Source organism: Nycticebus coucang, chromosome X (genome assembly GCF_027406575.1).
Source record: "Nycticebus coucang isolate mNycCou1 chromosome X, mNycCou1.pri, whole genome shotgun sequence".
Lineage (NCBI taxonomy): Eukaryota > Metazoa > Chordata > Mammalia > Primates > Lorisidae > Nycticebus > Nycticebus coucang.
Window position 1 is genome coordinate 12,095,525 of NC_069804.1, and position 18,721 is coordinate 12,114,245.

General features: G+C 41.5%; 1 protein-coding gene across 6 annotated transcripts in view; it reads right to left on the minus strand.

Moving 5' to 3' along the window:
• Positions 1-1,406: 1,406 nt before the first annotated feature.
• Positions 1,407-18,721, minus strand: part of GPM6B (glycoprotein M6B) — a 159,973-nt gene continuing 142,658 nt past the window's right edge. For 3 of the 6 annotated variants that reach the window (XM_053580622.1, XM_053580619.1, XM_053580617.1), the window contains 5 exons: positions 16,274-16,430; positions 10,274-10,445; positions 7,963-8,036; positions 6,408-6,473; positions 1,407-3,346 (listed from right to left, as the gene is read on the minus strand). In XM_053580622.1, the coding sequence (XP_053436597.1) occupies positions 3,197-3,346; positions 6,408-6,473; positions 7,963-8,036; positions 10,274-10,445; positions 16,274-16,430 (619 nt within the window). In that variant the 3' untranslated portion in view covers positions 1,407-3,196. Of the gene's footprint in view, positions 4,881-6,407; positions 6,474-7,962; positions 8,037-10,273; positions 10,446-16,273; positions 16,431-18,721 lie in introns of all 6 variants that reach the window. The other 3 variants (XM_053580624.1, XM_053580623.1, XM_053580618.1) reach the window with 1 other exon arrangement.

Consider the following 18,721-nt stretch of genomic DNA (forward strand, 5'->3'; position numbering starts at 1 on the left):
ATGTTACTTTTCTAGGCACTAGAAATAGTCTCATCTCTGTTCTTTAGACATCTGCTATGGTTTAAATGTATCTGTCTCTCCCAAATTCATAGTTTAGAATTTAAACGCCAATGTGAATAGTTTTAGAAGGTGATTAAGTCATGGGGGTGGAGCCCGTGTGAATGAGATTTAAGACTTCATCAAAGGGCTCAAGGGAACTTGCTGTGCTCTTTTGCTGCCCTTCTATCATTTGAGAACAACAAAAAGGTACCATCTTGGAAACAGAGACTGAGCCCTTACCAGACACAGACACCAAACCTGCCAATGCGTTGACCTCGGACTTCCCAACTTCCAGAACTGTAAGAAACACATTTATTCTTTATAAATTACCTAGTCTAAGGTATTTTGTTATATATGTTGCAGCAGGAACAGACTGAAGTAATATCTTTATTATGGAATCTTTGGTCCTCATATTTAATGAATGGACTTAGTGTTTCTTTCATTGGTTTTTAAATGAATAGACCGCTGTAATTTTGACTTCTTCATCTCTTAAAAGTCAAATCTCTTCTGTAGAGGGTCCTACATTTTGTGGTAGGATTATGGTCAATAATTAAGAGACTGCTTATGGTCTTATCTAACCATTATTTACTCAGTTGACTCATGACTTAAATAATTTCAGAGTTATTTAAAAAGCTGTTTAAACAGAAAGTGCTAAGTAGTGTGACAAATAGCACACTAAGATTGTTCTCCTACCATGAGTAAATGAAGGTTGTCGATCCAGAGTCAGTACCTCATTTAAAAATGTCAGTGTGTTGATAATGACAGAGGCTGGTCCTAAGAAAGGCCAGATGTAGAAAATTCACATGTATAATCATGTTGACAGATAAGTAGTTTATAAAATAAAATCCTAAATAACATATTTAGTTCTGCTTTTGAGAATAACTGTTAGAGCTAGATACCTTTTTGTGTGTTCCTGAATAAATCTTTCAGTAGACTTGTATGCCTTGGGTTTGAAAAATAGCCAGCTCCTCATTGTTTCTCCCTTACCAAGCTTAAACCTTGTGTTAATCCCATAGGTTGGTGGCTTTTTTATTTGTTGAAGCTAGTCTGAAAAATTCTTTTCATGGATAACTATACAAAGTGCAAGTGGTACTTTATGCTAAATATAGCCCACTGGGTTATGATATTTTCTCAAATTGCTCTCGCTGAAAGAGATGTTTGTCAGAAATCAAGTTGCTGTCCATACAAATGTGAAGTCTTGATTACGCATATTATTTAAAAATGACACCATACTGAGGAGAAAGAAAGATAGGATTTATGTATGGTAAAAAGGCAAGTGAATGAAGCTATAATTTTATTTCATTACTCTTAGTACATCCACAACTATTTCTGCCTAAATAAATCTTTAAAATAAGCATACACAAGTATTGACTATTATCTACAAATATTTATTATAACACTTGAATAGAACTACAGGAAGCCCTTGGCACTGATAGAAAATATTGATTCACTGTTAGGTTACAAAAATTTATACATAGCAAAATTTAATGCTCTTTACATAAAAAATATTAGACTACTTAAACAAAACTTTTGAAAATTCCTGGTAATAGCTACCAGAATTAGAAAAGTAAAATTAGGCTTTAGACGCTGCCTCTTCTAGAACACTGGACTCTGACAGCACCTCCACTTCTGGAAAGAATAGTTAAGTCTGTCATGCAACAGGAAAACAAAACACTAAGCTATTTTAGAACTGTTCTACATAGAAGAGAGCTTCTCCCAATTAAAAAAATCCAAATACGCAATTTAGGCATTAACAAAAAAGAAAAAAAAAACAAATGAAATGTTATACTTGCTGTTCAATTTTAATAGCATCGTGATAAAGGTATGCTTCCTTTCATTTGAATACATTTCTGCACATGTATATGTTTTAAAATCCAGGAAACAGCCAAACCACAAGTTAACTCTTAACATGAATATACAGTTAACCCTATATTAAGCAGCCCCTTTGAAAAGCACTGATGCACCCAACAGTTATATAGATCATTTATTTCATAAAGAACAACACAAAGTTTACCATCACTAATACCCAGTACCTATAGTCACTTAATGTTCTGGAACACAATGACGTAGAAAGGCAAGTTTCTTTTGAAAATGGCTTAAACTCAAGCAGTTTTCTTGCTGAACATCAAACCTTATTATTCCAGGAAACAGATTTAGATAAGAAAAAATGAAATAAATACCAACCCTAATTTAAATTACTTAAGTATTCAAGTCTATAAAAGTAGGAGGCTAGAGGTCTGTGGTCAGTTTGCAATCGAATTTTAGTAGTTGGTATGAAACTGTAAACTCGCTATCCAGACCATTTAAATGGTTTAGAATGGTGGTCATTTTAATAAGGTAACACTTCTTAATTAAGGTAAACATGGAACAAAATTCTGTGAAGAATTGTGGGGTCATGGTTATAAATTTGTAGAAATGTAAAGAAATACTCATTAAGGCAGAGCTGACATTTATTTCCCAAGAAGAATGATGACAACTGGACCAATATTTTGTTAAAGTGAAATCTGATAAATTGATACTGGAAAGCTTGTCAATGAGTCAGAATCCAGCTCCTTCAGTAGTAGGGTCAGAAGAATTGCTGTAGCTCATTTTAGCATTATTGAAAAAGGTCTGATTGGCTCGGGAAATGAGTGGATCCTGAACTTGGGGTAGGGAAAGCTAATTTAAACAGTCAATTGTAAGAATCATCTTATCTTTGAACCAAAGTTTAATAAAAATTAGCTTTCAGAAATGGAACTTCACACCAATTCCATTTTATTTCCTATGTAGATAACTATTTGAGGACAGATGGCATATGTCAACTGATGGTCACATCCTTTGTCACTATGAAGGAGTATGAAGTTATTCCACTGCTTGTGATAAAATTGCTCTAGCAGTAAGCGTGGGTGTGCCACAAATTTCAAAAGAATGAAATGATTTTGTCAAAGTGTTGCCTTTTAAAATGGCTAATATGAAACCTCCAATATTTGTTCTAAAGAGAAAGATTTACCCACTGGAAGGTTTTCCTAGAGATACATCCCAGCAGCTTGAGACAGAGGAAGTGTTTGTACGTCTACATTAGTTTGTTTGGTAGGATACACATCTGTACTGCAGAGCAGCTGTCTGATGATTTGTCAGAGCTGTCAGTGCGTCGGCCGAAACACTCTGGGGCAAACATTTATGTGTAAGAATTGAGTTGCTCTTTTGACCGAGACTGGATATCTTGCAGTTCCTGTTCTTCCTTTGCTTTGATATCCTGGTAAGCCTGCATTTTGCTTGCATCCTTTAAGTAAGCCCAGTTAGAAGACAGTATCATGAGGAAGTGGATCTGGAAGAGAAGGGTGAGCATGATGGCTAGTGAGCATGTGAGAAGGCAAAGCGAGGTGCTAGTCAGAATAGACAGACTTGACTTTAAGGGGCAAGGGTTATTCTTATTAATACTTGCTCTGCCAGCAGAGCTGCCAGATACTGAAAGCATACTTCACTAGTTGGCATCGCATTAAAAGGCTGAAGAAAAGTTAGTACACAAACAATGAACTGGGAAAAAAATGGCCAAAGGGATTGTTAAGAAAAAGCAAAAATGAAATACAAGAAGGTGCTTTTTTACCATTTTGATAGTAAATTTTAAAGGCTAATGCAGAAGTTCAGAAACATGTTTAAGTGTAGTGCAAAGATCTTTTTTACCTGTGGATAAAAATCAATTCCCCCAAAGGCCTAAAAGTGTGAACAATGTTTATTTCGAGTAAATAAGTAAAAAGCTACATATTTAACATGGAAAAAATTAAATGAATGTCAAAACCAAAATTAAGAACTATAAGTAAAGCATGCAGTCTGTGTTAACAAACTTAGTAAAACTACATTTTTCATTTTGTAAATACCATTATTTCATTTCACAAACGTAAAAATCCTTATTATCATTCTTTACAGTTGATGTGGCAAACAGTTCTTTCCTGTTTATTTTCCTCATATTTCCTGCAAAGTAAATCTACAGCTCAAATTCCTTATAGTTCATACTTCCTTCTCAACATATTTGAGACCTTCAGATCCAGGCCTGGTTTCTCTTCCTGTTAATATCTTATGTGTAGTTTGAGAACTAGCTATGAGGAAACAGTTATTACTCAACAAAACACAAAAATTTATGGTTGCCAGTTTTGTGGGCTCTAAAGGAATGATTGTGTTGTACCAAAAAAAAAAAAAAACCCACATATAAATTCTTTTTATCAGAAAACAACTGGTGACCTTTTTCTTCAAATTTTCATCTGGCTTAATTGAGGGGCATTTGGGAGTGAACTGTGATCAGAAAAAAATTAAATATAAATCGTATTTGTAACATTTTCCAGAAAGAATCTGACAAAGCAAAATCCAGATTAAACTGGTTCTCTTCTATTTCATCTTCAGCACTTGCTTTCATTATCATTATTGACATTTGTTATCAAACAAATAATGGAAAATGTGGGTATTCCAAAGTGTTAATACTTCATTTAGAGATACTATTCAAATTTAAGTTCAAGAGAATTACTTTTGAAAGGATGCTCACCAATGTCAGTAAATAACTGAATCCTTTTCAAAATGTGGAAATAGCCAGATCTCGTTATTTTGTCATTCACGTACAGTAAGTCATCTTATTAATCTACCATGCAAAATGAGTTTACTAAATAAAGCTATTTACAAATTACTGTAACAGAACTGTGGAACCTAGACTCTGCTTTAGTCTGGAGTGTCAGTGACATTTCATGCTACAGAGCATAACTCTCTAAAGCTCCTTATTGGCCTTATGCAATTTAGAATTTAGTGCAGCAATCTTCCCGACTCTTAAACTTCAAAACCGCATAGTTATATGTAGTAGCCATCATGTAGATCAGCTGGTGGAAGAGAACAAAACAGGACAGTAAGATAAAGACAGTGAGGCTGATGCCATGACACTTCTAAACTTGGGCGAGATGGTGCCTACTCCTAACCTAAGGTGCTGCTCTCCCCCCAACAATCACAGATGACTTTCATACCTAGCACAGACAAACGCTTCCTCACCACACATGGACAGGGTGAGTCCTTTGCTCTGCCCTCGGACATTTTTTCAGAGGACTTGGGCATGTTTAAAGAATAACAAAGCTGGGTGAGCAGCACGAGAAGGATGAAGCTACTGCCCCATCCTCCATCTTCCTCAGCTGCCTCAGCAATCAGTCCTCATCCTGTGCCTGCTGCTCAGCCAGGAGCACAGGTCGCCACAGGTTTCCTTCATGGGCTGTGACAGAGGAAGGACAATGGGTAAACTTAGAATGACTCATTTTCGAGCGGCCAAGGTTTTCCACTTGCTCCACCAACCTTAGTTGGTTTTCTTCAAATCATAAACCAAGCCCTCCAAAATGACATATTTACACACACATACAAGTGTGTACTGACTTTCGTTATTCACATTCCATTTTTGTGAATTTACCAGCTTGTTGAAATTTATTAGTAATCCCCAAGCTGACAAGGCACCTTTGGTTGTTGGGGGGCATGCACAGAGCCGTGAAAAAGCTGTTACCCAGTTCACATATTCCCAGCTGAGGTTGAACATGACAACATTCTGCTGCCTTGTTTCCCCTCTCAGATGGTAAACAAGTGTCCTTGAAATATATACGGGGACGAGTTTTTCACATTTTGGTTTTTTTTTTTTTTTTTGCAATTTTTGGACGGGGCCATGTTTGAACCCACCACCTCCGGTATATGGGGCTGGCGTCCTACTCCTTGAGCCACAGGCGCAGCCCTGCTTTTCACATTTTTATGATTTGTTGGTTCCCAGGTTTAGTGCTGCAGTACAGTCTGGGGTCCCTAGCACAAGAAGGCTTCGAGGTGCCTTACTGGAGAGAATGTGTTAGATAAGCTCTGTTCAGGCAGAAGTGATAGTGCCGTTGTTCATGAATTCAATATTTATGAAATAAGGTGTCTTTACGCAGAAACACACATAAAGCAAATTATGTATTGATAGGTTGATGAAAATGATGTGACCAGAAGCTCACAGGAACCCTACTCTGTGTTGCCCTTAGGAGTGATAGTTTGGTATAATGAGATCAACTATACACACACTCATATGTGTATGTGCATATTGCCATTTGGAAGTTAAGATTTCTGCTGAATGCAGCAAGGCAGTAAACCAGGCCTGGCCAACAGGTGTTGGTATCCTCACCTCTTGCTAGAGTCCAAATTACATCACCTACAGTTGGTACCAAGGCAGCCAACCAGTACTTCCTGTAAACTATACATGTGGGAAGTTTCCACAGGGGCCAGTTACAAGATTGAGTGCCAGGGTCGTTGGTTTTGGTAAGCAGGTAAAAGCTGGAAGGGAAATCTGTCATTCAGGGTCTGGAGGGAGGGGGCTAGACTGGGGTGATCCTGGGGCAGTTACTCACCAGGGCAATGACGGTGGCACCAGCTCCCGCACAGGCCACGATGAACAGGTGATAGGACATGTAGAACTAGGAAAGAACAGGGGACCAACATAAACATTGGGTATGGGATCTAACAGCCCACACCACTCCTGGGTGCTGCTTCATTTTTCTCCTTTGCAGCTGTTCTCTGCAAGGCTAGGCATAGGCTTGAGCCTGCCTCAAGCTCTCGATTGCACACTGGAATCACCTGGGGAGCTTTAAAAACTTTCTGATGCCCAGGCTGCCCCTCAGAATGCTGGGGGCTGGACCTCAGTCATCAGGATACTGTCATGCTCCCTTGAGGACCACAATGTGCATCTAAGGTGGGGAGCCCCTGCTTTGAGCTGTTCCCTGTTATGGATGTACAAGTTGACAAGCCAGATGGGGTAGGGGAAACCTGTTAGGATGTTCTTAAATATGCAAACTTCTACCAGTGCATTTAAGAATTTTTCATTATAAACAGTTATAAACCAATGACTGAAGAATAGGGCTGAGAAAGTTTAAAACCAAAGTGTTAGGCTACCTGCGGTGCATCTTACAAGGGTACATGTGAAACTTAGTAACTGTAGAATATAATTGTCTTAACACAATCACTAAGAAAATGTCAGGAAGGCTATGTTAACCAGTGTGATGAAAATGTGTCAAACGGTCTATAAAACCAGTGTATGGTGCCCCCTGATCGCATTATGTACACAGCTATGATTTAATATTAATAAAAAAAAGAATTAATGAGAGAAACAACAAGTCATTCTGGAAATATAAATGATTAACTGTGGCATCGTTTATTCGAAATTTGGTAGGTACACAAATTCAGTGGAATATTTTCTATGAAAATTAACTTACGTTTGTTCTGTGACAAGTGTTATATTTGAAAAAATTTCTTAAATTACTTCCTCCTCTGAACTACTGTTTGTACTATTTATTCTTGAGTCTTCACCTTTTTTTTTTTTTTTTTGAGACCGAGCCTGCCTCAAACTGTCACCCTGGGTAGAGTGCCCTGGCATCGCAGGTCACAGCAACCTCCAACTCCTGGGATCAAGCAATTCTCCTGCCTCCACCTCCCAAGTAGCTGGGACTACAGGTGCCCGCCACAATGCCCGGCTATTTTTTGGTTGCAGCCATCATTGTTGTTTGGTGGGCCCACACTGGATTCGAACCTGCCAGCTCAGGTGTATGTGGCTGGCACCTCAGCCACTTGAGCCACAGGTGCCGAGCCTATTTTGAAAAACTTTCTAAAGGGGAAAGAGGAATCTAGATACCCTCTCAGATTTATAGGTTTGGGATCACTCCTAAATTATTGCCCAAGGAAAAATTCTCCAGCCCCTAAGGATCCTTACTGAATGGGCTGGACCATATGAAGTAGCCATTTTTGTAGGTCAAAAATGTCAGAATGGTAATGGTTACATTAGGTTCAATCTTTAAGCATCTACACAAAAGAGATCTCCTTCCTAGCATTTTAGCCATCTCGCTTGCTCTTTCTAGCTGCCTAGTATGCGAGGTGACCATATGTCAGCACTCTGAACTGTGCCAGGCTTACCTCATTTGTGTTGCAGATGTTCTCTAGGGCAGAGCCACATATTTTTCCTGGGAAAGCATTCCAAGGAATGATACCTGTAAAATGAACCCCAAGAGAATGTTAGTGTGAACTACAGTGCCTCTTGTTCTTAACAGACCGTGCACTTTGCATGACGTATGTTGTGACCATAGGCTATGTTCTTCATCAACAACTGATGTTCCTGCTGTCTGCACAACAGGCGTTTTGGAATTGTAAGCCCTATTTGGACAATGGTAGAAGAGCAAGTCAACTAGTCTGTAAGAGATTTAAACAGGTATTTTTTCCCCTACAAATTTTGCTTTTTCAGTAGAGTTGACATTTGTAAAAAACTGATTTTCCAATCAATGCTTTCCCTACAGTGCACTGATTAGTTAGACAAGCACAGGATGACCCCTCCATAAAGTGTTTTATCATGCTGAAGTCAAATACCAGAGAGTGGAACAAGCACAGTCCATCGAGTCTCTCTCACTGTAACCCTGACTCCCCTCTGCAGTGACAGCTGTCCATTAGCTGCTGCTCTTTTCCCCCTTTAATGCATAGGTTTGTGGTTAAATATTAAACACAGCTCAGTTTACCCTTCTCCTAGGAGGCAAGGAAGGAATATTTTTTTTAAAAAAAGTCCTTATAACTCTCCATCCTTGATAGGAGCCAAGATAAGTCATTATGCCTCAGAAGAATGGGAAATGACCAGTCCAAAATTGTCAGTGAAACCAGTGATTTTTGAGAATAACTAGTGGGGCAAATATAGAGGATTTTAAAAGATTATAAATTACCAAAAATTTGTGGCAAAATACTTTTAAAGAACAGGGGAATGATAATACATTTAGATATTCATTACACTTTATTTGAGTCACAGTTCTACTGTTACTCAGGCTAGAGTGCCACAGCATCAGCCTAGCTCACTACAACCTCAAACTCTTGGGCTCAAGGGATCCTTCAGCCTCAGCCTCCTGAGTAGCTGGGACTACAGGCACCCACCACCACACCTGCCTAATTTTTCTATTTTTAGTAGAGATGGGGTCTTGCTTGTGTTCCAGCTGGTCTCCAACTCTTGAGTTTAAGCGATCCTCCATTGCTTAGCCTCCCAGAGTGCTGGGATTATGCCCAGGCAGCACACTTTTTAAATCTATCACAAAGAAGAGTTGTTGAGCCTTAGTCTTTGTGAGAAGAGATTAGCCTGATGGGCAGTTTTAGGCTAGTTTTGTATTATGTTGTAAGATAAGATGTTGAGAATAAGCCACATGAGAAAAATGAGAAGCAAAAATGAAATAGTCATCTTTCTCCAGAAAAGTTCTGGATAGACAGGTATTTCCACTTCAAAGCTAATGAAATCTCTTTTTCCCTGTTTCTGCCAAGAACAGGTTTCTTACCATCCTAGCTAGAATCCTGGTTAGACTTCTTCCTTAGCATGCTGCCTTCTCAGGCTCAGCAGGGAAGTTGAGCCCCAAGTTTATTGACAGGAGGGCAGGGCCTATGGCCCTTGTGTAGCTTGTCACAAGGAACCGAACCAACCTTAGTTCCCTAGTATAAAAATCCCATTCTTTAGAAAATATGCTTGACCAGTAGCCAGCAGCTGACGATGACATTCAAAGCGTATATCCTAATGACTTTAAAATATTCTGGATTTTATGTTACGTTTTTCAGTACAGATGAAGTGATCACTTAGACTTGAAGGGTTAGATGTGCAAATTAAGTGAATTATAGTGTTCAATATTAATTTGGATGGAAAGTTGTATGTCATAGATGTAAAACTAAAAAAATTAAAAACTATATAATCTTTTTCTTTTTTGAGATAGTCTCACTTTGTCACCCTCAGTAGAGTGCTGTGGCATAACAGCTCACAGCAACCTCAAACTCTTAGGCTCAAGCGTTTGTGTTGGATTAGCCTCCCAAGTAGCTGGGACTACAGGCACTTGCCAGAACGCCCAGCTCTTTTTAGAGACAGGGTCTAGCTCTGGCTCAGGCTGGTGTCAAACCTATCAGCTCAGGCCATCCACCCGCCTGGGCCTACCAGAGTGCTAGGAATATAGGCGTGAGCCGCCACGCCTGGCCTATATAATCTTTTTATAGTGGCTACCCAGAAGTCTTCTTTGATTGAACTGAATTATAAAGTAGTTCCACATATTTAACTATAAAATATCACATCTTGATCAGCTTTCTCCAGGAAGTAAAGCCCTCAGTGATGTTTCTATCTAGAAAACTGAGCATACTGAGGGAACGAATATGAAACAGACCATATTAAATGCCCATATAATAAAGTCCAGATGAATGTACAAGAGGAGAAAGGAAGTACCATATTGCCGGATGTCCACGCAGATCTGCTCCACACCCGTGGTCCCATTGGTCTGGGGTGACTTGATGACTTCGCAAGTCGACCATATATTGTAGAACATAAACACAGGCACTGCCGAGAAGCCAAACACGCCCAGCCAGGCCACTCCAAGCACATAGGTGAGGAAGACAAACTAGGCCGAAATAAGAGGAAAGAGAATCAGCACTGAAGGGGTGGGTGCATCCCCAGAGAAAGGCTCGCCCCCACTGTGGGATGCCGTGGGGACCTCGAGGCTGTGGCAGCCGAAAGGGAAACCCTGGGGCACAGGGGAGCAGGGGTAGTGAGAGCTATACCCAGAGCTAGAGGATCTAGAATGTGAGCTCCCACAGCGGCTGTAGCACCTTTCTCAGGTCCCTTCTTTAACTAGGCCAGGAGATCCCAAGGTCGCAGAGCTCTAGTTAGTGACAGGGCCTCCCATGAGGCACTCTTTCTAAACATCAGTTCTGAAAAGTCAGCATCCTATTTAACGTGATACTCTCAGGGCGCTTCCTGGGCCAGTGAATTGTAACTTCATAGGAATTCCTCCCAAATGATCTTTATTTTATGTGACAGAGGGCTGGTAGGGTAGCAATCACTACAAGAAACCTCTCAAAAGGAACTTTGCTAGTTTCCTAATCCTGTGAAATTACTAAAAGCATCAGATCCTCGAATCTTTATCAAAAGTTTCAAATAGTCCTGAGCACAAGCTTAATTGAACATTGACTGATAAAATTCTCATTTCCCTGTAGTTTTGTCTTTAAGATTCACAGCAGCTTTGCAAGCAAAGCAATCGCTTAGACGGAAAGCTTCCCGATGTTCACCCACACATTGCCATGGATGATTCCAGGAAGAATATACTCCTAGTGCTTGACTTTTGGTATAACCTGTCTTGATGACCAATTTCAGAGAGCTTTGTGGGATTTCTGTTTTCAGAAGGCATACCCACAGAGCGTGTGGGCAAGGATTTGCAGCTCTTCTAGGTTGGCTTTTATTTTTTTAGGCTGATGGTAGAGACCTGGACCTGGACTCCTGACTGTACCCTGAGCAGCTACCTGGGCGGTGAGAGGCCACCCCCTGATGGCCACACCAGGAAACTGCAGAAACAAGGTACTTCCTTTTATTTCAAGGAATCATTTACATTTCTATAAATATTCAAAAGAAGCAGGTTTCAGCAGTGTCACGTCCCCTTTCCTCCCCAATGCTTAAGATCTGGCTGCTCCAGACTAGGCTGTCTTTTTTTCCCCCCTTCAAAAGAAAACTTTACTTTTTAATAACACTACAAAGACCTGAGCAGGAGAGGATTGGTGGTTCTTAGCCTTGGTGAACCCTCCCTCCCAGGCCAGTAGCCCACCCCCGTCCTGATGGCCTCCAACATTCCAGCTGCTTCCTCAGCAAGATCCTGAGCACAAGCCTCCTACAAAGGGTTGAGGACAGGAAGGCCTCTGGTGGCCCAGGGGCAGCTTGCTTCCCTGGTAGGCTGAACTCATCTGCCTAACCCTGCACCCAACTTTCTGTCCTGAGCCTGTCCGCCAGCGTCCTGAGCCCTGCCCTGTCACATGTGTCTTCCTAACACCCTCCAAGGTTAGTGTCATGATCCCTTAAGCAAGCAGATGGAGAAATCAGAGCACGTGGGGCACCAGTGGCAAGAGACACAGCACACAAATCTGGGGGCTTTTGGACTTTTTACCACCGATCTTTCTCAAACAAACTCTGATATATGCAAGAGCTAAAAGTGGGCTGTGCTGGGTGGGCTCAGGGTAGCAGGCTTCTCCACCAGAACAGTGGCTCCCTGGCTCTCGGTGGAGTGCCACTGGCTCAAGTATGAGCTCTTGGCACTCTCCACCGTCTACTGTATACAGACAAATGCTGGGAGCAGCTAGAGACTTTAAATACCAGGCAGTTGCCGACCCAATGCTGTTCCCTGGCAGAACCCTGATGGGGAGAAGTGAGGGGAAAGCTGTCATTTTAAAGCTACTAGGAGGTTTTTTTTTTTTTTTTTTTTAATTTTTTTATTGTTGGGGATTCATTGAGGGTACAATAAGCCAGGTTACACTGTACTAGGAGGTTTTTATTTTGGGGGTTCCTACTTTTTGTGGATATTTTCCTTCTGTTCCCCACTTTTTACAGCTTTCTCCCCCAATAAAAGTAACCATTTCTGACTTGTATACTATCTTCCTCATATTTTAAAAATGCCTTTATTGAGATACAATTTACTCCCAAGAGTCTTAAAAGTTATTAACTCTGCGTTCTATGAACTTCACCCCAAAAAGCCAACATGAACCCTAAATCCTGGGATTGGTGATTGAGGGCGTTCAAATCACCAAAGAATTAAATCATTCAGCAATTGAAAAGTAGGTTTTCATCCTAGTAGGTGGTTTCTTTTAGGAACATGGTTTTCTGAAATAACACCAAATGACACCATCTGGGGAGACTATTATCTGTCCTTAGGTGGGGTGTGCGTGTGTTCTTGTTCAGGCATTTAAGCACAGGTGATAATGCAAACAGACCCTAAAGGGGCCCAGCTGACAGACTAAGCCCAGCTGGACTGTTCTGAAGTTCCACATATGGTGTCATTCCAGATGATCCTAAAGGTTAGCATCTGGACCCACACAGGTCCAGTGAGTGGCCCCGGCTGTGTAACCAAGGACACAGGATCCAAGGGCAGGTAAGACGAGCAGCAGGGACAGCCAGTTTCCCCCAGACTCCTTCCTGGGTCTGGCAGCTGCCAGTGGCACCATCTCAAGGGTCACACTTGCCTTGAGACAGTTAATGTTACACCATGTCACATATCCTACAGACCCTTCATACCCAAGCTCTGGTCACTGGGTCACAATTCCATGACAATTCGTATGCCTCTCTGAGGAGGATTTTTCTTACCAGTGGGCTCTTCTGGTGCTTTAAGCCAGACCCCGAGTCCTCTCCTGGCCAGAACAGAACACTCAGCCAGCACCCAGCCAACTGGTGGCCCAGCTGTTGTGCCCGCTGTGTTGTCCTTGGGAGAGGCCTAGGATTCCCTCTTCAGCATTAGGGCTAATCTTGATCCTCAACTTGTTTGATCCTTAACTTGTTTTCCTTTTTTTTTTTTGTGGAGACAGAGTCTTACTTTATCACCCTTGGAGGAGTACCATGGTGTCACACAGCTCACAGCAACCTCCAACTCCAAGGCTTAGGCAATTCTCTTGCCTCAGCCTCCTGAGTAACTGGGACTACAGGCGTCTGCCACAACACCCGGCTATTTTTTGTTACAGTTTGGCCGGGGCTGGGTTTGAACCTGCCACCCTTGGTATGTGGGGCCAGCACTCTACCTGCTAAGCCATAGGTGCTGCCCCCAAGCACTCAAGAAGTAGGGCGCCGGTCCCATATACTGGGGGGTGGCAGGTTCATAGCCTGGCCCCAGCCAACACTGAAAAAAGAAAAAAAAAAGTTTTCTTTTTTACTTTATTGTTCTTTCAAATACTAGACCAATGCAGCCAGCTGCCTGTGAGACATTTCCATGTGAATATGCCACCACAAATTCAGTTGATAAACTCAAATTCAGCTTGCCAATAATCAAGCTCCTCTACCCTCCTTGCCTCTCAACTCACCTCGGGTTTCCTTTTTTTTTTTATTAAATCATAGCTGTGTACATTAATGCGATCATGGGGGCACCATACACTGGTTTTATAGACCATTTGACATTTTCATCACACTGGTTAACATATCCTTCCTGGCATTTTCTTACCATTTTTTCCCCCCGTCTGTCTAAACAAATGCCTATTAAGACATTTATATTCTACATTTACTAAGTTTCACATGTACCCTTCCTTGTAAGATGCACTGTAGGTGTAATCCCACCAACCACCCTCCCTCCGCCCATCCTCCCCCTCCCTCTCCCCTTGCCCCCTATTCTTAGGTTATAACTGGGTTATAGCTTTCATATGAAAGCCATAAATTAGTTTCATAGTAGGGCTGAGTACATTGGATACTTTTTCTTCCATTCTTGAGATACTTTACTAAGAAGAATATGTTCCAGCTCCATCCATGTAAACATGAAAGAGGTAAAGTCTCCATCTTTCTTTAAGGCTACATAATATTCCATGGTGTACATGTACCACAATTTATTAATCCATTCGTGGATCGATGAGCACTTGGGATTTTTCCATGACTTAGCAATTATGAATTGGGCTGCAATAAACATTCTGGTACAAACATCTTTGTTATAATGTGATTTTTGGTCTTCTGGGTATATACCTAGTAGAGGAATTATAGGATTGAATGGCAGATCTATTTTTAGATCTCTAAGTGTTCTCCAAACATCTTTCCAAAAGGAATGTATTAATTTGCATTCCCACCAGCAGTGTAGAAGTGTTCCCTTTTCTCCACATCCATGCCAACATCTCTGGTCTTGGGATTTTGTGATATGGGCTAATCTGACTGGAGTTAGATGATGTCTCAAAGTAGTTTTGATTTGCATTTCTCTGATGATTAAGGATGATGAGCATTTTTTTATATGTCTGTGGGCCATGTGCCTGTCTTCTTTAGAGAAGTTTCTCTTCAAGTCCCTTGCCCAGCCTGCAATGGGATCACTTGTTCTTTTCTTGTTTATACGTTTGAGTTCTCTGTGGATTCTGGCTATTAAACCTTTGTCGGAGACATAACCTGCAAATATCTCCTCCCATTCTGAGGGCTGTCTGCTTGCTTTACTTACTGTGTTCTTGGCTGTGCAGAAGCTTTTTAGTTTGATCAGGTCCCAGTAGTGTATTTTTGAAGCTGCTTCAATTGCCTGGGGGTCCTCCTCATAGGGGTTTCCTTTTATGATGCAGCAATGTTTAAGCCTACCTTTTAATTAGCTAGTTTTAACATTTGTCATCTTCTAGACCAGCAGCCAGCAATGTTTCCTTACTATAGAGGGGCAACCAGGAAACAGATTAGGCTTCGCAGGCCACATATGTCTCTGTTGCAGTCACTCAACTCTGCTGCTTTTTAGCATGAAAGCTGCCACAGGCATATGCAAATAAATGGGCGTGGCTGTATGCCAATAGCACTTTATGTAAATTTCAAGTTAAGCATCATAAATTTTCATGCATCATGAAATATTATTCATGTGTTTTTTGCAACCACTTAAAGACAGAAAAAGCATTCTTCTTGAGCTCTATAAAACCATACAGTAGGCCAAATTTGGCCCATAGGCTGTAATTTGCTAACCACTATCTTAGACTATAAGCTCCTTGAAAAAGGGGCCTTTCAATTTTTGCACCTCTCTTGGCTGGCAAAGTCCCATACTTGGTACATTAAGGGTGCTGGTAACCATTTACAGAAGGATTGCGACAATTTCTCATAGTACATACATGTTTTTATGACCGTGATCTATATTTTTATTTTCTTTCTTTCTTTCTTGAGACAAGAGTCTCACTCTGTCACCTTGGGTAGAGTGCCATGGCATCATAGCTCACAACAACGTCAAACTCTTGTGCTCAAGTGATTCTCTTGCCTCAGCCATCCAAGCAGCTGGGACTACAGGCACCTGCCATAACACTGGGCTAGTTTTTTTAAAGACAGGGTCTGGCTCTTGTTCAGGCTGGTCTCGAACTCCTGAACTCAGGCAATCCACCAGCCTCAGTCTCCCAGAGTGCTAGGATTACAGGCGTGAGCCACCGCACCCAGCCCTGTGATCTATATTTTAAAGATAAAAGAGACCATTGAGACAATATGAATGTTGTCTACAGTAGGAACTTCTATAGTAAGAATTTGAGAAATGTGAGAAATCTTCAGTAGCCTTTTCACCTGTACATTAATAAGGGAAACATTTAAGTCTACCGCCATACATTTTAATTTATTATCAATATCACGTTAAAGGGATTCATAGTCCTAATTTTGAATCAGAAAGATCAATACTTGGGTCCTGATTCTACTCTCAAAGAGCTGGTAGTTTTTACCCAATATGAGGAAATACAGGCAAGGCTCTGGTTGTTTATCAATCAGTTCCCAGACGTTTGCACTTACCATTCCACTGATGCAGCGGCCGCAGGCGGTTGTCTTAAACTCACCGTGCAGTTCTTTCACTGCACTTGTGGTGTAAAAGCCTTCTGCCAGCAGAATGATCCCATACAGGAAGAAGAAGGATGCAATTCCATAGATGACATACTGCATCAGTTGGATCCTACAAAAAGAAGAAGAGGTCCTGAACTATTAAATTCACTGTGTGGTAGCCACTAGCAGGCGTCCTCAAACTTTTTAAACGGGGGGCCAATTCACTGTCCCTCAGACCATTAGAGGGCCAGACTATAGTTTAAAAAAAAAAAATCTATGGACAAATTCCTATGCACACTGCACATACCTTATTTTGAAGTAAAAAAACAAAACGGGAACAAATACAATCACACCGCCTCATGTGGCCTGCGGGCTGCATTTTGAGGACGCCTGCTCTAGAGAGAGGACTTCAGGGGGATGTACCTGGGCATCTCCCGCCCCACTGATGGCTTAGGTGGGCTCATGGGGCATCCTGAGCAGGCATCCCTGCCCACACCCCAGCAATGTAGGCCCATGGTTACAGTTGAGTTGGGCAAACTTCAGAGGCAAGGCAAAGTTTTCTTCAGTCAGTGGCAGGGCCCAGTTGTAATCTGTTAATACTCAAGTCCTGTGCAGTGAGGGTTAGAATCCTCATTTTGCATGTAGGTAAACATAGGCATCACTCAGGGAGTTATGCTACTCATCTCAGCATACACAATTAGAGGCAGAGCAAGCATTTGAGCCCTGGTCCAACAGACAACATGTTCTGCCATATCAGAATACCTCCCAGCCAGATCTAGTGCTTAATTTTATTCTGGTAAGTCTTAGAAAAATTAGCCAGGCGTTATGGTGGGAAACTGTAGTCCCAGCTACTTGGGATGCTAAAGCAAGGGGATTGCTTGAGCTCACAAGTTTGAGTTTATTGTGAGCTATGAAGCACTCAGGGGTTCTTTGAGGAGTAACTTAGGCAGATGTTCTTTGCACTGAGAATCTCACCACACAAATGACAGTAGGTCGAATAGGTTTAGGCTACAGAAAGCTAATTCACAACTAAGTTTGTCCTACAAAAGTTGACAAAGACCCAGATGACTAATCCCCCAGCCTTTGGCCACCCATCGGAATCACCTAGGAAGTTTTAGGAAATACTGGTGGTATCTGGATCCCTTCTCCAGACATGTTGACTTGATTGGTCTGGGGTTAGGCCTGGGGAGTTTTTGAAAGCTTCTCAGAAGCTTGAGAGCCATTGATTGGGATCACTAGGTTAATTAACCCAGCACACCTTTCCCACATTCATTCCTGGTACATAGTTGTTTGTGTGGTTGGCACTGATGGAGTTCCTTGTCCTGCTTGATCCTTCCTTATAAGCCTCTCATTACTTTGGATGTCATGTGCGAATAGATAAAAAAATAACATTCCATAAGGACTCTTCCAACATGATTCCATCACTGTTCTATAAAAATTTATCCATGCCTTTTCAATCTGGTGGTAATGCTTCTCATACTCTTGACACAGCCTAAACACTATGAAATTTTGGGATTCAAGAAAAGAAAAAAATGCAGAAGGAAATGGAGAAAGGAGCTAGATATCTGAAACACGTAAGTAGATGGCTGCTGTTCTTGCACGGATATGGGAATCTATATGTGGCAGTCAATGTGACTCTGCTGAGAATAATTCCAGAATGAGAAGGCAGAGATTTGGGAATAACCCCCTGTATACACACTTGCCATCTTCCTATTTTCTAAAAGTCTTCAACGGGGTTCCTATCAATTCAGGGATAGAATCATTTCATGGAAGAAAGCTGAAGTATCTGTTACTTGGGAACAAAGCTAACTCTGGTGAGCTAATCAGCATCACCACCCGTTACCTTATCATAGTCCCCCACATCCATGGCTACCATGTGCAGAATGTCCTAGGCATGAGCCTTGCCATTCCCAGGTGAGATCCCACTTCAAGGCCTAAATACCCACCATATTCTTGGTCCTTTTTTCCTTTTCTCCTGGACCTTTTCTATCTGCATATAGTGAGCTTTAATTAAAAGCATCAGTTTTCTACCAGGAGAGCACACTTTGTGAAAATGTCACAAGGTGGATTCATCTTAAATACACTTTTTTTTTTTTTTTGAGACAGCCTCAAGCTGTCGTCCTGGGTAGAGTGCTGTAGTGTCACAGTTCACAGCAACTTCCAACTCCTGGGCTGAAGCAATTCTCCTGCCTCCGTCTCCCAAGTAGCTGGGGCTACAGGTGCCCACCACAACGCCCAGCTATTTTTTGGTTGCAGCCATCGTTGTTTGGTGGGCCCAGGCTGTATTCGAACCTGCCAGCTCAGGTGTATGTGGCTGGTGCCTTAGCTGCTTGAGCCACAGGCGTCGAGCCTTAAATACATTTTTTTGAGACAGAGTCTTACTCTGTTGCCCTGGGTAGAATGCCATGGCATTATACTCAC